We start from the raw sequence: 22,279 nt of genomic DNA, 5'->3' as shown, positions 1-22,279 counted from the left end.
CAATCTCAACCTCAACATACCCTGTCAGGGGTACGCCAACGACCGGGTCATTTAGACAATGGGGTTTTGAGAATACACTCTGAGATATAGTCAAAAATTACTCGACTACCAAGAAAAAGTGTGGATGGGTGAAACTGAATGTGAGCCCTTATAAATTAGATACTGCAAATAGTTGGCTTCGCGAATTTTTGAAAAGGGTGGGATTAATTTATCAGCTATAAACAGCATCCACAGTGCCGCAGCAAGAAAAGATGACACAATAGATCCCTCAATTATACATACATATATTTCCATACACGCACAAAACTTGGTCTTCTTATTGTCCTGAACATACCAAAGAAAATGTGTGTGTATATCACTTAAATTGAAGATGTTTGTGTGAACTCAATTCGTGATTCTTATTTATATGGATCCTGGTGTATTTTGCTTTAAAGCACGAATACAAACATAAATAACAGTGGGAATAATATTCAAATAAATGTTGTCCCTGTATAGGTAATTAATATGTTTTCCTTTTAATAATTCGACAAGCACTCCAAATCTCATGGTGACTACTATTCAAAATTCAAATAAACTGAATTATTCTGATTACTTTTTCAACACAAAATATTGCGCATTGCAATTAAAGAAAGAAAAATATATATATTTAAAGTTCTAGCGTCGTTAAATTTACCTATCCAACTTTTAATGGATATAACTTTATATAAAACGTTTAACGATGTTGCTCGAAGTCTTTAAACAGGCATTGACAGATCTAAGATAATCGTATCACAAGAAGGCATACACTGTGATGAAAAAGCATCACTAGTTGCAATGTATATTTTTAGCTACAAGAACTATATACATTGAGGGAAAATCAATAATATGATAGAATCATATTTATTTATTTAAAGCACAAAATTATTGCGGAGGAGTCATTTATACATTATCAGTTTTTGTAAACTGTCATTTCTGTAGATTTTAGCGACAGCTCTTTTTTTGCTTGAATTCATCATCATCATCATCATCATCAAGCCTTCCAATCCTATGTGGATTATGGCTATCTCTTTTGGCGCTTTAAATTCTTTTTTTGTGAGGTTTATAGTTTGTCGTCTCTTTTGTTATTATTCTCCATTCTTTTGTCCTCCTCTATTTCGTTTTTCCAAGTTTTTCTCGGCCTGCCCCTTCTCCTTGGCCACAATGGGATCCATTGTGTTATTCTTTTGATTATTTCAATTGGTTTTCTTCTTATTATGTGCCCGGCCCAGTTGAGCCTTTGTGCTTTTATGTATCTCCTTCCCCAGTTCTCTCTCTATTTCTTCGTTTTTCTTTGCTCTTCTTTCTCCTTCCTGCATTATGTTTCGGCCTATTATAGATCTCATTATTTTTCTTTCGGTTCTTTTAAGTTCTTCTTCTTCTCTTTTGTTTATTACTGTTGTTTTCATTGCATATGTGATTGCTGGTCGTATTAGGGTTTTGTACATCTTTATTTTATTTTGTTTGGTTATGTTTTTGTTTTTTAGTACGTTTTTGTTTCTTCCATAGGCTTGATAGCCCTTTTGTATCCTATCATTATCCTCTCTCTGGTTGTTTGTCCCAACGTTATTCCTAGATAGTTAAAGGTCGATACTGTTTCAAAATTGTATTTGCTAGTTTTCAGTTGGTTTGATTTCTGTTTTAGTTTTCCTCCTATTTTCATGTATTTTGTTTTTTCTGCATTTATTTCTAGTCCGTAATTTCTTGCTTCTTCTTCTAATTTGTTGATCGATTTTATTAATTCCCTCTGTCCATTTGCTAGGATCGTTAAATCATATGCGTATGCTACTATCTGTATTGCATCTGTTATAATGTTCTTATTTTGTAGTCCTGCGTTTCTCACAATGGCTTACAGAATTATGTTGAATAGCGTTGGTGACATTGGATCTCCCTGTTTAAAGCCCTTATTAGTGTACATTTTATCTGATGTTGTAACTTGGAATCTCACTTTAATGTCACTCTTATTTAGTATTATTTCTATGATTTTTCTCATTTTTTTTAGATGTCCTTATCTTTCTAATTCCTCTGTTATTTTCTCTCTTTTTAGTCGAGAAGTCAATAAAAACTATAAGTATTCCTCTTCCCCCTATAATCTGCTGTCTTTTCTATCCTTTGGTTTATAGCTTGGATTGCGTCTATAGTTGATCTTCCTGGTCTAAAGCCGTTTTGATAATCCCTTAGTTCTCTCTCTGCTAATTCCTTCAACCTTTTATTTATTAAATATGCCCGTATTTTATAGGAGATATTTAGCAGGGCGATGGCTCTATAGTTCACACATATTTCTTTATTTCCTTTCTTAAATATTGATGTGATTATGCCTATGCTCCACTCTTCTGGGATTTTGTTTTGTTTCCATATCTGCTCCATTAATTGATAAATATGTTTACTTAGTTTTTCCATCATATTTAAGAAGTTCCGCTTCTATTCCATCATCTTCCGGGGCTTTGTCATTCCGCGGTTTTCTTATTTCGTCTTGCACCTCATTTTCAGTGGGACATTTTACCTCTTCATCTTCTTTCACTGTTAACATTATTTCTTTATTTGCTTCGATTTTTTCTTTCTCGTTAAGTCTTTCTCTATAGTATTCTTTCCATATATTTCCCATCTCTTGTTAGCGATGTTCAGTTTTGCCATCTCTCGCTTTTATCCATCTTGTTTTTATTTCTTCTATCATCCTATCAAGCCACCCGTTCTTTTCTCTTTTATAAATTGCATTTGCTCTATTCCTTTTCCTTTCGTATTCGACTCTCTTTTTTATCAGCCATTTTGTTCTCGCTTTGTTTTTTTGTTCTCTTGCCTCCACATACTCTTGGTCGTATCATTCTTTATCTTTATTTTTTCTTTTCTCCCTGTTTAGTGTCTCTTCTGCCGTTGCTGCAATATTTGTTTTTATTTCCCTCCATGTTTCGTTAACCTCTTTTTTATCTATTGAGTAATTTTCTGTGATCTTCGAATATTCTTCTTGATATTTTATCCTATTCTATTCTTTTTTTAGTTTTCATGCGACCCATCTTTTTGTGCTTTTCTTTGTTTCATGATATCTGCTTAATTCAAGATTTTTTATTTTTGCTATTACTAGATAATGGCCTGTATCTACTTGTGCTCCTCTGTAAGTTCTTGTATCCGTTGTTTTTCTGCTAATTTCCTTTGTTGCTAGGATGTGATCTAATTAGGTTTCGGTGTTTCTACCTGGATGTCTTCAAATTGCTTTATGTTTTGTGGGGTGTTCGAATTTGGTTGATAAACACTTCATATTCATTATTTCTGCCACTTGGACTAGTCTGTACCCGTTGTCGTTAGTTTCATTATGGATTGTTCCTTTTTTATTTCCTATCACATTTCGTAGGTAATTTTCTTTGGTATTTTCTCTCCTACTTGACTTAGCTCTTCATAGAAGTCATCTTTTTCCTTCTCTTGCGCCACCTCTGCTGGTGCATATATATTGATAACTGTAACATATTTGTTCTTCAATTTCAGTCTCAGAGTTGCTATTCTTCCATTTACTGGTTTAAAATCTACAATGCAATTTCTCATTTCCTTCCATACGCAGAATCCCACTCCATTTCCCCTTTTTGGTTCTCCGCTAAATGTATAAATATTATTATTTTTTTTTATTTCTCCCTCTTTTCCCATCTCGTTTCTTGTATTGCCGTGATATCTATGCTATATTTGACTATTTCCTTTGCTACTTCTTCTATCTTTTCGGTTTTTAAGAGAGTCTTTATGTTCCATGTTGTTATTAATTGTTGTCTTTCTTGGTTCTCCTTCTTTGATTTAGTCTTAGTTGTTTGTTTACTGCTATTTTTCTATTGCTATTATTTTCCTCTAACAGATTATTATAACTAACATTACAGTTAAAATTACTACTAGTGCTACTGTTCTTATCATTAAACTTATTATTACTGTCGTTTTTCTCCCGTCCTTGCCCTTTCGTTTCTTTCGTTTTCTCATCTTCTTGTATTAGTTCCCATTCTTTTCCATCTACTGTTATTTTATTGTAACTTTTACTGTTTTTCCTTTTTCTGTCTCTTCCTTCGCTCTTTTCTGCAGTTGTTTTCTTTTTTCCAGTTCTCCTCGTGTGAGGTCTTCATTAATGTATATTTGTTCTGTTCTGATTTCTCTTAATTTGTGCTTATTCTGGAGGATACTGTCTTTTTCCTTTTCCGTATTTAATTCTATTAAGCACGTTTTCTCTCCAATTTTTTTTGCATGTTTCACTTCAATATTCAGGTACAGGTGCGTTTTTATTATTCTTTCAGCTGCTTCCTTCAGACTAATTTCATATTCTGTACTTAGTTTTATTCCAGTTAGCACAAAGTTACTTTTCTTTCTTTCTTTTTCAAGTCGGTCAATTGATTTTCTTAATTCTATCATTTCTGCTGTGATCTTTCGATTTCCTTCTTTAATGTTCTCATTTTCCTCCTTTAGTGTTTTATATTCCATTGTTGATTTTTTTAGTTCTTTCTTGATGTCTTCCTGTTCTATTCTTATGTGTTGTCTCTCTTTATCGCTTTTTGGTCTAATTATGTTCAGTATTTGATCTAGCTTATCTTCATATTCTTTCTTCCTTCTTGTTAGCGATGTTACTGCTTTTTTAGTTGATATTTTTTCTGGTTCCTTTAATGCTCTGCTTTTTTCTTTTTTCTGTTGAATAGTCATCATCTGAATCCATTTTTTGCCCTTTCTGTTTTTTCAAAATTATTTTCTATTGTTAAATCTCTATTTTTCGTATTTCTTTAATATTGTTAGTCCTTCCTCTGTAACGTAAACTAGTTTTTGTCTTCTTTTACTTCTCCTTATCTTTGGTAAATATGTTTTTTGCGGCTATTGATGGTTTTTATCTTTAAAATTTCACTTGACTGATACTTATTTGTTCGTGTTGATTTTGTTCAATTATAATAAATATGTTTTCAGTTTTCAGCGGATTTTCCTAGCTACAGTTATGTTTGTTATGTTAGGTTGATATTCGTATTAGATTTTTGTTTTGTTCTATTACTTTTTTAATCCTTTCACATTAACATGTGTCTATTTCTGTTTGCCAGAACCGTGTTTCGGATCTGATATCCCAAGTATCGAATGAACGATTCAGATATGATACTGTACTTTCCAATTTGCAGCTTCATCATATCCACTTGTTTTCTGCTGGTAATTAGCACCGTCTACCAGTATACACACACCTAAGCATTTTTCCAGCCGCATCCAGCATACAGAGTGAATGATGAAATGATTATTCAACAGGTGGATTTATTGGCAGGTTGCTTTGTCAAGACAAGCATTGTAAAATCTAGACCAGGGGCCTTTCTGTTTCCTACTCTATTCTAGTTATTCTGTAAATGACTTGATCATCTCCACTTCCATGTCCTACTTAGCTCCTAAGAAGTTTGATACCACCTTGCTAGCATCCGTACTGGCACTTTCAAGATTTTCCTAAGAGAACAGCTCTTAAACTATTCTTGCTGCCAAGAATACCAGCCTATTTCGGCAGAGGAATCTCCAGCAGCCCATCATAATTGAACTTCTATTTTGCCAGCGATTTCTAACTTGCAGTGCATCCCCAAAGACGACGTTGAATGAGATCCCTTCACTGTGCCCAGGAGGAACAATGCTTATCTAGCGGCATCGGCTGTGAATAATGCTCACCAATAATAGTATAATTTATAATATTAACACAATTGGTGTTTGGAAAACAATCATCTTTGCTTTCTCCCAAATGTTCTAGTTAAGGTTGTTGCAGATATATTTCCAATTTTTCGCTTTTTCCACCTGGATAATAAGGTTCAATTCCCTTTTTGACTCATTATAATCGCTTAAGTATAAAAGTATAAAGTTGTACTGGAGTTCGCATTACCCCAGTTACTAGAACTCAAGGTTCAAAATACCTCATTTGGAATTACACCATTCCTGGTGGTATCCAGCAATATACTGGCCAGTGCATGCCACGACTTTTTACGAATCCGCCTCAACATTGACTGTAATATGTTGATGATCGATGCGACTGTACTCTTTGGAGACCATCAAGCAAGATGTGTTGAGATGTATTTGTGGTAGCCTGGTGTCAATATAGTGCAAGTATTCATAACTTTGAAGTTGAGTCTACAACTACGATGACTTCACCATTGAACTAGTTAATAGTGTTTTCAATGCTACTTATTTTTTCGCTACAAACACTAATCCTCCATTAGGGAAACGAAAGACGCATACTCATGGAAGTTTCTACCAAACAAAACTTGCTCCAAATTCGCTGTTATTGATGGTGATATTTAAAGGAGCCTTAAATGAGCAGAGAACAGGAGGGACTAGAAATGGTAGACGATTAAATATGAAAAAAGTTTTTTGAGAGATTTGTTTGACGTTTATTCTTCAGCTTTGTGTTACCTTCAGTCATTGGTAGCGTTAATGAGTTATGCTACCACTAGATTTACGACCACAGACTTTTGTTATTGCGTAGCAATTGACATTTTAGAAAATGACTGTATAATTTGATGATAAGGAACGTTTAAAAGAAGCCAGTTTGTACAAAAATGGAAGTAACGGTAACCCGTGGAGGATTGCGTTGCATGATTTTTTATGATATAAAAAAAATCTTCACTCAACAACGACGCATAGAATCGTTTCATGCATTTTGGTAATGCATGAAACTCAGTTAATCAGTTATTCCGAGAAATATCGATTCTGGACATCATATAATTAAATAAAATCTGCATTTGGCACTTGATTCGCATTTAATTAGCATTTATTTTTCAGCTTATTGTTTCTAGAAGAGCATCCACAATTTGGAAGATGGTCATTTCTACTTTGATATTAAGAATAATTGGGAAGTGGGAATGGATTTCTGAATAAATAAAAACAAAATTTTATCATTTGTTTATATATTACAGTTATATAGTACAAGTTAATCTTTTGATATTCCGACTTTCAAATACATAAAAATTGTCTATATACAAATGACACAGATTTAAAAATCGCAATATTGCATCATATATTGAAAACAACATTTTTTGCAAGACATCCAAAAAGAAAACATTTCCTTCTATACTACACAAATAGAGCTTTTCAGAGAAAGTACTGGCAAAAAAAACTGTATAAAAAGCTATTTGTATAAGTACGTTGCATAGGAACAAACAATTAGATCATGAATATCATTTAACAAACAGCAGATAGGTAGGGAATGTAAAATAGAAACTATTTCAAAGACTTCATAATAAAACTTTTCTCGGTTATAATAATACTCGAATTTTCAGCGAGGCGAGAACATAATATCTTGTTACATAAATTTCGAACGCGAATATCAGAATACATAACAGTCGTCATATTTGTTATGCAGACATTTCAACAGCAGCGTTACAGAAAATGTCTTCTAACAATCCATACAGAATTCTTCCAAATAAAGTATTTCAACTCTATATTATTCACAAATTAAAAACAATTCACAATTTCAGATTTGACTTTCTTTATATACACAAATTTTTAAAGTTGAAATTATTTTTATCTATAGTGTTTATTCATATTTCTCATTGTGGGGAACTTTTTACTTAGCTAATTGTGCAGTTCAACAATAATGATTCAATACATCATGTTTATTCTCAAATTAGTGATTAATTCGAACATTTTTCTCTGTGAAAGAAACCCTTTCAAAATTGTAGAGAATAATGAAATTAGATCTGGAATGTGTATATGTATATTACTTTAATGGTTGGTATCATTGGCATTATGACCTGTGACAAAACTTACATTTTATTTACTGTAAATGTGTGAGGGACTTGATATTTGGTTTATTGAGGAAACGCATATGTTTAAAAAGATTAGGAAATTATTCTAGATTCAAGCTTATTAATATTATGTCGGGAGTTAATAGCAAAAGTCTAAATTGTTAATTCATGAACTTGAAAACATTACTTAACAGAGAAAACTGAGGAGTTTAAAAATACTGACCCAGGCATGTAAAAAATGACTAACAACCTACAACCTGACAACCCTACGTCTTTAGCGGCTAAGAGAGTCAAAAGTAAGTTTTATTCACATTAAAAATAGACGCAACTATTCAAGGTAATGAAATGATTGTTGATGTTATGAGTTATTTATCATATCATAGTATTGATTTCTGTGATCTATTGTGTCCCATTTTCTTGCCACAGCACTGGGGATGCTCAGTGTTAACAGTTGTTCTATTAGTCCCATATATTTTAGAAAGTTGAGGATGTGGAATAGATCTAGCTGTTGAAAATCTTCATCTTCTATTTCGTACGGTCGCAGGTGTAATAGTTTAACCTCCCACACTTCGAAGGATGTGAATATAGGTATCGTCCTCTACGTATCAGAATAAGCACGTTGCATCCTCTACTAAATCTAGCATCTTCAGCTGTCCATTGAAGCGATGGAACACTCATGTTAGTATTCATGCTCTCTAATGAAGAGAATGATTTTTTTGATTATTGTACTTTTTGTCTCTCAACTACATGTAATCAACAGATATTGCTGATTTCATTGATTGTTCGCTACAATTCTGACAGTAAATTTAATATTGGTCGGCTGTGAAAAGCATATAGGCTTCGAGGTGTCCAATCTCATATGTTCATTGAATACAAAGAATATTTTTTTACCTGTGTCTCTTAACCCTTCGATTAATCAGCATAAGAAATTGGTACAGCGAATCATACAGAACCAGATAGAACTTTTTTTCGCTTCTCTATTTGCATCAGTTCTCTTTATTTCTCATTTAGTTCAATAACTCCGTGTCAGAGCATTTACGAGTTTTTATTAATTACTAATATATTATTCACGGAATCAATATATTTTTTATCCTGACTAGTAAGATAACAAAGTAATATACCAACTTATATACAATTTCAGTAAATGAACAAAAATAATTTAAAGCTTTATAAAAATTTATAAAAATTTATTTTAATGGATGAACGCAACTGTTAAAACCTCTTTTACATCAAAATCAAATAAAACGACCGTACTTATAAGAAAGCTTGAAATATGAAAATTCGAGAATTGCTAATATCAATAAGACAAAACAAATTCGTTGTAAACACAATTAAAAACGTACTTATTTATATACGTTAATATAATAAATACTGTAAAAAGAATAATACTGTAGAAAATATACAAAAATAAGGTAAATAGTCTATTAAACCCAGTAATATTCGAATGGCAAGTGAGTTAATTATTGGCAATATAATCATACATATATACAAAAAACATCTACAAGAAGTCTTATTCGCCTAACAGCTTGCTATGAATAAATTTATTGTGAAAAAGACTGTGTTACAGTATTCAAAATTGGCATACATTTTCGTGATAATCAGTAATTGAAAATAAAAAATTGTTTACCAGATAGTGCGTGGTGGAAAGCAAAAAAATTTTTATGGGGTTGTCTTAAAAGTCGAGTACAATACATTTCGACAAGATATGGGTAACATACGCAGCGCTATGTGTCGAAGCATTGTCGAAAAACTAAGTGCCAGGTTTCAGGTATGCCAGTGGCGAGATAGGGACCACTTAACCCCTTTATTTTCAACAAATAATTTTCCATTTCATATTCATGATTTTGAATAAATATTTGTTTGCATCCAATGTGTTTCCTTTTATCACCGCAATTTCAAAAGTGCTAAATTTTAAGGCCTGTACATGACAGATATTTGATTAGGACTAGCCATGGATCTAGGAGTACGTAGAAGTCAGAAAGACTAAATGAATCGGTAGCGAATAATTATTAATATGGCACAATGTAGAGGTCTGTGATTATGGTAGTTCAAACATGTGGTATACGAAATTATGGAATATATCACCGATAATTGAGAGAAGTGGTATTACATGCAACAATTCTCTACAAGTTGAAACAATATGAGAAAAAATTGCTGAAAAGAATAATAATTGAAAGTTAATTTAGTATTACCTTTAGATTACAGAAGATATTTACTATAATAATAATTTGGTTACATTTCCTTTCAATGTATAGACAAAAGTTTCTGTTATTTATTTACAGCCTTCATTTATTCATCAATATTATTTTTATACAACAACAATTCGACCAATTCAATATGGGAATTATATCGGTGGAGGACGTAGATGAAGACGATTTAATAGTTTTTATTGTACGGGTTGCTAAGATGTTGCAGCTCAATAACCCTTTGCATATGAAATATTTATCTTGTAATAACTTTTATAAATGATAAAATGATAACAGATACATTTTGTGTATAAGATTTCTGTGATACACTTCAATGAATTCTTGATGTAAGGGAGTATCGAGTTGGTTATGACTGATGTTATATCGATTTCTTTCGCGCACTCAACAAGAATGTGTTTTAGAGATAGCCGCTTTTTATATACTTCACAAATTGTTTGTTGTTGAGTTATTTGATTTTATTTTTCTCGACTTACTATCTGTACTATGCATTTTTATTTTTAAATTGTAGCTTACTAGACCGGGAAAGTTAGGAAACTATCAGCAATTTTCCCCTAAGGAATTTAATCCCACTAATCGAAAACATGTCGACCCAAGATCATTTTCCACTGAAGCGCAATCAAAAATTGAGTCTTTTACACTGATAATTCTTTCGTTTTTGCAAAAATAATTATAGTTAACAAAATTGTAAGAAATCTTATGTCTTATAACACTATATAAAAAATTTTTTGAACCTTCAGTTTTACGAAAATTTTTAACCAATTTAAAAACTTGTTTTTGAGACAAGTTTAATTAAAATATTGAAATAGAATTAATAACCTACGGAAATATGAAGGAAATGTATCGAAAAAAGATTGAAAATTTTAATTTTCAATATTCAAAATAGCAGCGGCGTAAACTGACTATTTTTTTCTAATTGCTGTTCTTTTTGTAAACATTAAAATTTCAAGATGTAGTTTGCTGCAATCGAAAGAGTAAGAATTGTACTAGATAACATGAACAATATGTTTTTGGTATTCTTCCAAGATTTTCTGTTTAAAAATTGATGTTACCTTTCGTTGTAGATTATAAAAAGATGGGACGTCTAAAACAATTAAAAAAGTTGATGTTATGTTGATTTTTTGGCCTTACTTTCCCGAAGTATACCAGGTTAGTTTACTATTGTGTGATCATTAAAGTGCGCTTTTCTTGTTGTCAATAAAAAGTTGATAAACTTTTTCTTTAAATGCAATTTTTTATATGAATCAAATTATAAGAGAGTCGTATCAAAACTCAATTGTTTTTACTATATTTTAAGATGAATTGCAAGGAGGTAATTTTCAAATAAATTTTTTCACAGCAAGATTTTTCACATTTGTAAAAAGACTAAATGATGTATTGAACATCGTTCTCGAAAATACCCTCCTAAAATGTAAGGACGGTTAATAAATCTAGTTTAAAATATTAGTTTTTAGCCCGCTTCACTTGGTTAATAATAATGAATTAGACGAATTTCAGTCATTTTTGTTCTATAAATAAAAGCATCGTACAGGGTTTTATGTAATAAAGTATCTAGGAAAATGAGATTCATCATTTCATTTCTCTACATATAATAATTAGAGCTGCCTTTTTTGTTTCTGTTAAATACGAACACCCTGTATCGTACAAATAATGTATAAAATTATAAAAAAATTAAAATAATAAATCCTAATTATTATTTACAGAATTTGCAATATACACGTTTTGCTACTTGTCAAATTTATATTTTATCTCATATTATATTTCAGGATACACTAACTCTAACAATAAGTGTAATCTTTATTTCATAAGTCAACACTGAAGATGCAAGAGTATTTTATAGATATTGTAGTACTTTCTAGCAAACTATCCTTTTCTAAATTTTAAAATATTTTAATTATTCTGTCTTTCTCATTATTGTCCAATTAGCATACTGATAAGTTTTTTTTTCGAATTCAAATGTCGTTTTACCTACATTATATATCTTTTCAAACGGGATATATGTAAAGTATCAAGTGCATAAAATAAGAGTACAAATATTATGTTCACAGTTTCCAAAATATATACATATACATACCAAAAATTATTTAAAATGAAGCTTCATCTTCTAAATATCTTTTTTACAAATTCAGAAGAAAATTTACCAAAAAATAGAAGTGGTTATACATACGAGTATATCACATAACTAATGTTAACTAGTTGAAAATCGTTATTTTGATTTCTGGGAAAAAACGGTCTTCTACGTGACAAAAGGTTCTTTCCCTTTACACCAAACCTCAGATTATTCTCACTTTTGACGTCATAACTCGGTTCAATGTACGTTCCTTTTCAGTCTCACAAGTGAGACCTAATTGGGTTTTTTGCTCTAACAGACGATTGGATCATTCACTTGAATGTAAATGGAAAGCAGTTATTATATCCAAATAAATTTGTTTTCAACTTATTTAGTCAATTAAGTTGGAATTTCTGGAACCGATGGTGATATTCATATTTAAATTTCAACTTGACTGAGACAACAATTAAGGCAAATTCATAAACTTGACTTTCTGTTTACCGTTGCCGTTGACGTTTGCTGTTACAAAATTAAAAACATTGAAATGCATAAGATCATTCATAGTTGCCGTTTGAGGTCGCCGTCAGCCGTTCGTGACAACTTTCATAACAACAGAAAAGAACCAATCACACCCGTTTGCGTTTGTCACGTGATTTTGACGTATGACGTTAGAGCGTGATGTTGAGGTTATTTCTCTTTCTGTTTGTTTGTTTATGGTGGTATTTTGGATGTGCTTGTTTTCTCTTCATTATTTTCCGTAATATCGTCCAAAAATACTGGATTACAAACAAAAACACAAAAATATCTCGAAAACAAAAAGCACATCAAAAAGAATAACAGAATTTTTAGGTTAACGGCAGCAACGTCAAGATTATGAAAAGGGTAGAATTTGCAATAAACGTTATATGTCAAACGTCACCAGCGAACGACAAACGGAAAGTCAAGTTTTTGAATCGACCTTTACACTGTCTGACGCGCGTTTCGATAACCAAGTTATCGTCTTCAGGGACTGAAGGTAAACTCAATGCGTGTCAGACAGCATAATTGTAAGTGTTGGTGTAGTGGCAGTGTAAGCAGTGCGTTTTTTCTCCATGTCACTAAATACTTGCACAATCCAATCACCACTTTATATCAACGGTCTGATGAGCAAATCATCAAATTCGATTTCCGAAATTTCTTTATTTATGCGCACAAAATAACGAATCAATTTAATTAGAAAGTTTGTCTTTGCTTCTGCGAGAGCATCTAACTTTGATATAGTACTTTCGTATTGCTCTGTACAGTAGCGACAAATTGTTTAGTTGAGAGAAGCTTTTCTTGCTTTAAAAGAGTGAAGAACTATTTACTTTATTTCAAGCTTAATTTTATCCATAGAGTCAGATCTAATGAATAAGGACCTCAAAAATTTATTACAGTTTAAGTTAAAAACATCACAACAGATAATTAAGAAAAAATATTCATTTTATTGTTGTTAAACTTTGATTGTGATAACAAATATGTATCAAAGTTACTCACTGGTTATATGAACTTTATATTTATGAATGTTGAATAGTTTCTTTGCTTAAAATAATGTTCTCTATCAATTTTTTGCCGTGAAAATAATCAAAGATCTTACACGAAATCTTAGTTCTTTAGTTATAAAGTGAAAATTTTATTGAAGAAAAGTGTAATAATTGTGAAAGTAAAGTGAAGTAAATCCGCCACTGGTTACAATCAGTGAAATATTAGCTTTTTTTGAAATGTACTGCGCCATTTTAAAAAATTTAAACTATTTTCATCTAATGAGCGACATTATAAACGGACAATTGTAATGGTAGCTTGAAGTATGGGAAATATTTTTGGTATAAATTAAGTAAATAAAACAGAATACATACAATTGCTAAATAAGTTGAATTGTAAAATAAAAGTAAACAAAAAAAATTAATTATAAAATATTCTGAAATAGCGAATATCTACAAGACAAAGCTTCAAACATAAACTAATCATTATATATGAGATTTATATTACGAAAATAGAAACACAATTCTTCATTTCAATGAGAATATAACTTGTGAGTATGAATAATAGTCAATACCAAGTTTCAACTGGAGCCATAAATAAAATATATATATTTAAAAAGGATAGTTTTTAGTACAGTACTGCAGACATCACAATAAAAACAATTGTAAACTTTAACATTCAAAATACTTACTACCCCAGAAACTAAATGCATCTTTAAGAAAAAATGATTAACACAACCATTTGACATTAACCTTTACTCTGACGTTACTAACAGTATATATGAGTAAACACATTTTCTACAGACAGTGGAATTAAACACTTACATAAGTGAAAAGATATGTTCTTTTGGTTGCCGTATTGTTCTTCTGTCCATAAATATTCATGTTGAAATCTTCGGACAACTGTTTTCAAATCTTTTAGTCTAGTCATAGGAAAGTTTTTTGCAATCAGATGTATAAAAATCGCCCAATTTATATTTTTATTTTATAATGAGTATATATTGATTCACACTGTAAGCTTCTATCAAACTTTGTATTTGTATTTGTTTTAGAACGCACAATGGAAAATGTACAAACCAACTATTGCCAGTTAGTAGTATGACGTATGTTAAATCTACTATGTAACAAAATCTAGATACGTTTTCATTGCACTACTGGCCTAATAGATTAACTAAATTACGAATGCTAGACAAGCTAAAATAAAAATAATGTATTGACTAGTATGAGCACACGAGTATTTTCAAAAGTGATGTACTGGAAAAAACTAGGTTTTCCATTAAACAATAGGGAAAAAATAATTTAAGAAACTCTTAAAGTCTAGTTAACTATATTCTTGGAAAAATATAACCAAATCAAACAGAACTAGAACATTTCAAGAAACAAAAAATTTCAAAAATATTACAAAAAAATGAAAAGTAATTAAACAAGTCGTTTATCATTTGATGTAATATACATTATTATTGATTACGACTTGGAAGAAGACAACATGCAATTCAAGACGCAATATATCTTGATAAAAAGCATGCGCAGGTGGAATTCAGCTGATCAATAAATGTAAGATATCGGATTTCTAAAAGGTATTTGACAGTAATCAGAAATAAATTTATTTTTATTTTTACTCATCTAAGAAATCTCAAAAAATCCTAAAACTTACATGTTTTTTCACATTATTTGTTAAAAGCGATCATTTTAATAACGAAATTCGTTAATTTAAGTAGTTTGTCAGGTAAAAAAACATTGCACCAATCAGCTGCGAGTGACGTCACTATAGAGTGAACGATTGTTGTTTTGGCTATCAATGGATCCATAATTTTGTATTTTTGTTATTTACAGACGAATTTTCGGATTTATACCTAAATCAAGTTTTGGTTTGTGTACTTTAACGACTCTTACAGTACTTAAAACTGATATTAAGAGCTTAAACTTTGTGAGTATTTTTTTTCTATATGTAGACTAATATTTTGCTTGAGCACCGGAAAAAAATTTTTCTCGGAAATGTATCACCCTACTGCTCATCTTCCCCACTCAAACGCGATTCCAACACGTTATATCCCGTTTAATCGCTGCCTCATAAACATGACTGTTGGTATTGATCCTCCCACCAAGTGTGAATTGCGAGTTGTGAAGGAAAGGGGTGCAGTGGAAATCCATTGAAGAATGAGTCGAGTGTATGGAGTCACCTATATGAGTGGCGTTCTTCGTGGTGTCGAAAATTTAAAGATGACCGAAATGATATTTATGATGAAGGGGTTCAAGGACGCAAGTCTATCACTACAGACGACATTATTTAGCAAGTTGACCAAACGATTAGGGAAACTCGAAGTTTCGCCATAAGTGAATTATCGATACAATTTCCGGATATGCCCTATACTCTATCGTTACTAATCAGTTGCGCTCGTTGGGTTTCATCAATGTTGACTGACAATCACAAATCTTGCCGAATAGGTGCAGCTTTGGAGTTTCTTGACAAAATACGGAGAAGGTGATGAGACATAAGACATGAGACATTATTCATATGCTATATTTTGACAAGAAATTGCACGTTGTCTTGCTCCATGTCAAGCGGATTTTGAAATAGTTATACACTATTTCATCTTAATGGTAATACTGTTGTTTTATTGGTCCTGTAATATTTCTGACTTTCTAACTTTTTATTATGAAAAGCATTATTCTGAAATTTTTACTATCGATATTTTTAAGAATTACTTAAAATACTGTGTAGAAACTACTTTATTGATTTATTTCAACAATTTACGCAACAATTTATCTGAAACTTTATTTAAAAGGCTAAACTCAAGAATTTACATTAAAATATTTTCTCAGTATTGATATTTCAGCTTATTTAATATGAGATAAAATAGAAATAAAAAGATATTCTATCATCCAAAAAATATGTTCAAGATTTTTGTTTATACATCTACTCAACCGTTTTGGAAAAGTTGAATTTATTACATTAAAAAACGTGAATTATTACCTATACCACGATTGTGTGTGAAATTTTCGGTTCCTTTAATTTGTATATGGAACTAATTTGATAGTTTTCGCATCATTCTTTCTTAAAAAAATTTCATATCTGGGGTATAATACTTGGAAAATATCATGGCAATTTATTATCTCAATCTACCATTTTGGCTCCGTATATTCTATAAAGGCTAGAAATTTTAGGCCAAAATATATAAATTTTGACTTTCAGATTCCGATCAACGAGCTAAGGAAAGAAACACACAGAAAATGATATTTTTCTACGTACTTAATTCTTGGAGCTATTTTATTTAAACTGCTAAGTACAGGTTAGTTTATAAAAAATAAATAAATATTTACAGTCACCTGTGAAATTTGATTAGACTGATCAAATCATTCAAGATAACCGATTTTTACCAGTCAATAAACAACATCCTGTACTCAACTAGCTGTCTTACAAAAATACCTCACCGTCTGTGCGTTTCTGCTTAGCTCTAACGTAGAGTTACGCATCACTATAGTGGTTTTGATCACTAATTTGGCGTATAATTTTTTTAGGTTTGTCCAGTTCTTCCTGCATGTGCCTAAATCTAACGAAGCCTTGCTCATCTACCAACATTGAATCTTGCATTTGATGCCTGTCGTGATTCGGTAATGTTTGAACTCCGAGGTGTGGCCTTGGATGGTTTTTGCGCGCTCTCCCTGTCGATCTACGACCCGAAGTATTCGAACTGTTTCTTGAACGCCGGTCGAAATCAGATCGTTCGAATTCGTGTCTTGTTCTTTCATATTGATGCGAATTAGGATTATCGACGGGTTCGCTGTATATATTCCTTTCCGAATTATTTCCAAACATATCCTGTTCGTAATCCTCGTTATTATATTCTATATCATATTTAGGTTTAACATAGTATTTAGCTGAATCGTAGGCCTTTCTGCCTGAAGACCTTTCATTTCTCAAAGAATTTTGAACAGAATTGTGTGCACCTCTTTCGAAATTACCCGAATTCGGTTGTGTGAAATTACTCAAACTAGATCCGTCCACGTTTTGTCGAGAATCAAATCTATCCGATCCCCATTTCGGCCGTTCAAATCTATCGAAATTACTACTTCGTTCACTATCGCTTTGATACCTTTCTAACGTGGATTTTTTATCGAATGAATCATTTTGGAAAGCGTTTTTCAGTAAATTTGGTCTTTCTATAGGTTCTGTAGGAATATTATCCATAATCATTTCTTGTCTACTATAGTTCAATGCATTAGGGTTAGTATTGCAATTATTTGGGTAAATATTATCGGTACTTGAATCGCTTGTCGTACAAGGGAATAGAGGGAAACCACCAGTCGACTGTTTTTCTCTTTGAGACATTTTCAAACTAACTACAATAGCTAGTAAAGTTATAATGGAAATTTCTATTAATCTAACAGACAGTTCGAAACTCCAAAGTATCCAATGGTGTTTAATTTCTTTGTTAAAACGATCTACTTTAATGAAGAAAAGCGCGTAAACTTGAACAAGTCCTAAAAGTATGAATAAAAGAGCAACAGCTATAGTAATATGACTAGCGTAAGAAATATTTTGAGTACACATTTCAGATAAGTTTTGACTTTTCTTTGCAAGAACATTTTTAATGATTTTATACAAATAGAGATAACTGAAACCGAGAGCCCAAGCCAGCAGTACGAAGGAAGGTTTGCAAACAGTTAAACTGGCTTTATCGAAATAACCCAGGGTTTCTACAATACTTACACAGAAGCAAAGAGCTATATGAAGTAGCGCTACTGCTATTAGAAATACAGGGCGTGTTTTAATCTCAAGATGCGTTAAAGTCCTTTTTAATAAAAACAGTATCAATACAGCAAAAGTAGTTGCAAGAAGACTTAACGGAAAATTGTGAAGAAAATCGTAAAGAAAAATGTTAAAAGAATTGTATAGATTGTAAGGATCGTACACCAAATAGAATATACGTAACACGCATATTACAGTTAGCATCAAGTGTATTGTAAGAAAATAACTCTTAGAGAACATATGTGGATCGTTTTCGTAACGAATTAATTTAAAAATGGAAAACGTAGCTAATAATATGTATCCAAACACAACCAAATAAACATGAACGTTCCAACATATTAACCATATCTCATCGGATTTAGCTATAGTAACATTCATCTCTTTGTTCAAATCTTTTTCTTTGACGTTGGGCAGATTAAGTACATCTGACATTTGTGTAGTTACATCCTCTGGATTATTTTTCTTTTCGGATATTGTGTTATCCTTTTTTATAGTTACACTTTCTGAACGATCAGGTGGGCCGTTATCTTGATTAAAATCCTTTTTTGAATTATTTTCATCATTTTTTGTGTCTTCTAGTTTTGGCTTCGTATATTCAATTTCGCTTGTATCACCTACTTTTGAACTCGGTTCTACTGGTGGAATTCTTGTTTTAGTTATTTTTGGTTCAAAATGTTGAAGATTAGGTGTTGCAGTAACAGTTCTTAGAAGTATGTCAGAAATGTCTTCGTGTCTACCATTGGATCCACTTAAAATTCTTGTAATGGCAGGTATTGCAGGTATTTTTTCGTACTCAAAATTACTTTCGGACAAATTTCTATTATGTCCATGGAATTCACCTACTCTTACATTGTGAGAAGGGGTATTTAGTGATTTTTTCTTTTCGTTCTTCTCTGGCGAACTATGATTTGGATTAGGAGGACGATACTGCTCATTATTATTGACATTTGGTCTTTCAGGTACTTTTTCCACATTTACTTTAGGTAAATCTGGCCTAAAAGGTATTCTGTCTTTAGTAGGCATCAGACTGGGTGGAGGAATAGGTCTGCGATTAGCATAGCTATCTGAGTTTGTGCCTCTTAAGGTAGGTTTGTCCGCAAAAGGATTTTGGTATTCTGGGGGGAGCGGAGGAGTGAAAAATGATCGACTTGGTGGAACGTAACTAGGTGGTTCTTTGCCATAAATGGATTTTGTCGGTCTGACATTCTTCAGAAGATTATATGAAGTAGTGGTTTTATAAATATTTTCAGTAACTTGTTCGGCATTATTATTATTTAAATTAAAATCGGGTTTTAATCGATCATTGTTGTATCTGTTGGGATTGTTGTAATGTTTATTATTATTGTTTTTAAGAATATCAGCAGCAGGAGCTGATGTAGGTAGAGCGTGATCCTTTTCAAGGTCTGCACCGTATCCGATATCCAAATCTCGTCTACTATTCTCGCTTTCGAAATCGGGTTGTTCAAATTCGACGTTGGATCTATCGGGAATAGTGTCTACCCTCAACCATTCGTCGTTACCATTAATATATCGATAAGTCGTTAATAATGGAGTGACTAAAGTTGTCACAGGATAAACGTTATCGGGTATAGAACGTTTAGTAGTGCTTCCATAAGCTACTTTATTGAAAACGGCAGCGATGCTTTGTTCCAAATTAATTTTATCCATCAATTGTTCCTTTTTATCGAACTCATCGTTGAAACCGTTTACTTTTGCGAAAGACATCAACAACACGGCAATAAGCAAAATCCCACTCGAATGCGAGTTCCTCTTTACAATTGACCATTGACTTTTATATAGGCACATAAATATTTTCCATAGACTTAATATTAACAAATAACTAAATTGGGTACAGTGTTTTTCACAATATAAACAATCACAGATAACATAGTTGCCTCGGGAGACATTACTGTTTTCAATCTTATTATTTAAATCACTACAATAGCCTGGGCCACATTCAACCGTTCTTCTAGAAAGTTCATGATCGGAGTCCTCTTCTGCAACGTCAAAACAACAACGGTCATCTCTGTATCCAGGGTGAATCCTGTTTTCTTCTTTGTCAAATATTCTTGGTTCTACATGCCTAATGACGACACCGGCATCAAGAAGAAAACTCGTACAATTCAAGTCCATATTAGGTATGTAATCCGAACCTCGTATTAACAAATTCATCAGTCTGTTGTCTCCGGTTTGGATGACATTGCGCTCCACGCTTGAGATCATTTACCTGTCATTCTAATAACAGATCGGATGTAAGTAGTAGTAGTAAGTGATTTTCCAAGCTGCAGCTAATTGCGAATTATCAGATGGTATATACCTGTAACAATAGAAAAAGATGGTTAATAAAATATAATAATTGAATTAAAAATTTTTTATAATAAAAATATATATGAATAAAATGATTTAACTTTGTAGTGCATGTATACAAAAAATAATAGTAAATTACATACAAAAATTTCGTTTGTTTCGCCAGACGTTGGATTGGATTATAGAAGATCTAATACGTAATTGATTGTAGTTCAGTACAAGATGGTCCCAGAAGACCTGGTCCAATAAAAAAAACACTAAAATTTTGAGAAAAATATATTTCTTGTTCAACGTAATCTCCTTTTAGCTCCTTCCCAATTATGTTCAATAAGTTCTATACCCTTTTTATAATAAGAATAGTTAAGCTCCTCAAAATAGCCATGAACTGCAGACATCACCTCTTCATTGATGGAAAATACACTAAGCCATTTTGGGAGCTACGGAAAACCTCCTACCGTAGAGTCGAAGAAATATATGTATGTATAAGTTTGAAATAAATTTTTTACGTAAAAATGTAATACAATCTTTTTTGTTAGCAATTTCTTAAGCTAGGAATAGGATAAACACTATTTTCTTAATAACCGTTTTTTTAACGAGATAATCGCGAAAAAGCATTTGTTGTGACCTTCGACGTCGAGTAAGCTTTTTAGCGGCACATGTATCAATGAGGAATTCTGATAGAAATAATAAAACGAAGGTTGATGCAAAAATCCAGCTTTTTCTAAATTTTTCCAAAGTTTTGAATTCTTTTGTTTGTATTTCACTGAATTATAACGAGATGGGAATATTATGTAAGGTATATGATGAATTTTTTCATCTAGATTTGTTAGCAAAATTATTACTAGTGATGATTCATGGATTCACCGTTAATGTCTAGAATCGAAACTATAGGCTTCACACTTCAAGAATGTCGAAGTCAAAAATGGTACATTTTGTATTTTGCAACAGAGCACCAAGTCGCACAACTTAGCCAGCTTAGCCACAATCTCGATATAGTTCTTTGCGACTTTTGGCACTGTTACAGATTTAATCATCTAAAAGGACATGAATCCGTTGAAACTTATACCACGAATGCAATGGAGCCAATTTCAAATACTGACTTCTCATACCGCTGGGAACGTGTTATTGAATCAAATGGAGACTACTTTGAATAATATCACTCACCGCATGATAATAAGGACACCAATGCGAAGATACGAAGGTAGGTGAGACACTTTTAGGATAAATTTCGTACACTGTCCCGGGTTCTGATAACCTAATTATCGTCTTCAGAGACCGAAGGTAAATCGATCTGTGTAGATGATAACTTTGTTAACAAAACGTATACGAATTGTGAAAAATTCTAAATCAGACTTTCACCATTCAGCCTGATTTCTTAGTTAAAATATTTTTGAGCAAGTTCTTTAGGAAGAAAAATACATGATAATACTTTAGCGCTAAATGTTAAAAATGTGTGGATGCAGATAACAATGAACTTAGCTTCACATTTTTACTTTACTTTTACATAGCATTGCGACTTTGTTATTTCTGACAATTCCCTATATTTTATTCAAATGTTAAGAGGTTTGAAAAATGTTTGTTGAAAGTCATAAAAGTATGTTTTAATACATTGTCTAGACTGTTACTAACCACTGTATAATGTTATAAAAGTACATTTGTTTGGATTAAACAATTATGTCGTCTACACATATCTAAGCTTTAAGTAATCCTTGGAAACAACTACAACTTAAAAATAACAATCAACA

The 22,279-nt window shown here is 31.9% G+C and overlaps 1 protein-coding gene across 16 annotated transcripts in view; it reads right to left on the bottom strand.

The window, feature by feature from the left end:
• Positions 1-6,867: 6,867 nt before the first annotated feature.
• LOC130447221 (uncharacterized) overlaps positions 6,868-22,279 on the bottom strand; it is a 533,966-nt gene continuing 518,554 nt past the window's right edge. For all 16 annotated transcript variants that reach the window (XM_056783914.1, XM_056783916.1, XM_056783909.1 and 13 more), the window contains one exon: positions 6,868-20,544. In XM_056783914.1, coding sequence (XP_056639892.1) covers positions 16,944-20,450 — 3,507 coding nt within the window. In that variant the 5' untranslated portion in view covers positions 20,451-20,544 and the 3' untranslated portion in view covers positions 6,868-16,943. The remainder of the gene's footprint in view (positions 20,545-22,279) is intronic.

The sequence above is a fragment of the Diorhabda sublineata genome, chromosome 8, assembly GCF_026230105.1.
Source record: "Diorhabda sublineata isolate icDioSubl1.1 chromosome 8, icDioSubl1.1, whole genome shotgun sequence".
NCBI lineage: Eukaryota > Metazoa > Arthropoda > Insecta > Coleoptera > Chrysomelidae > Diorhabda > Diorhabda sublineata.
This window is presented reverse-complemented; position numbering and strand designations above follow the sequence as displayed.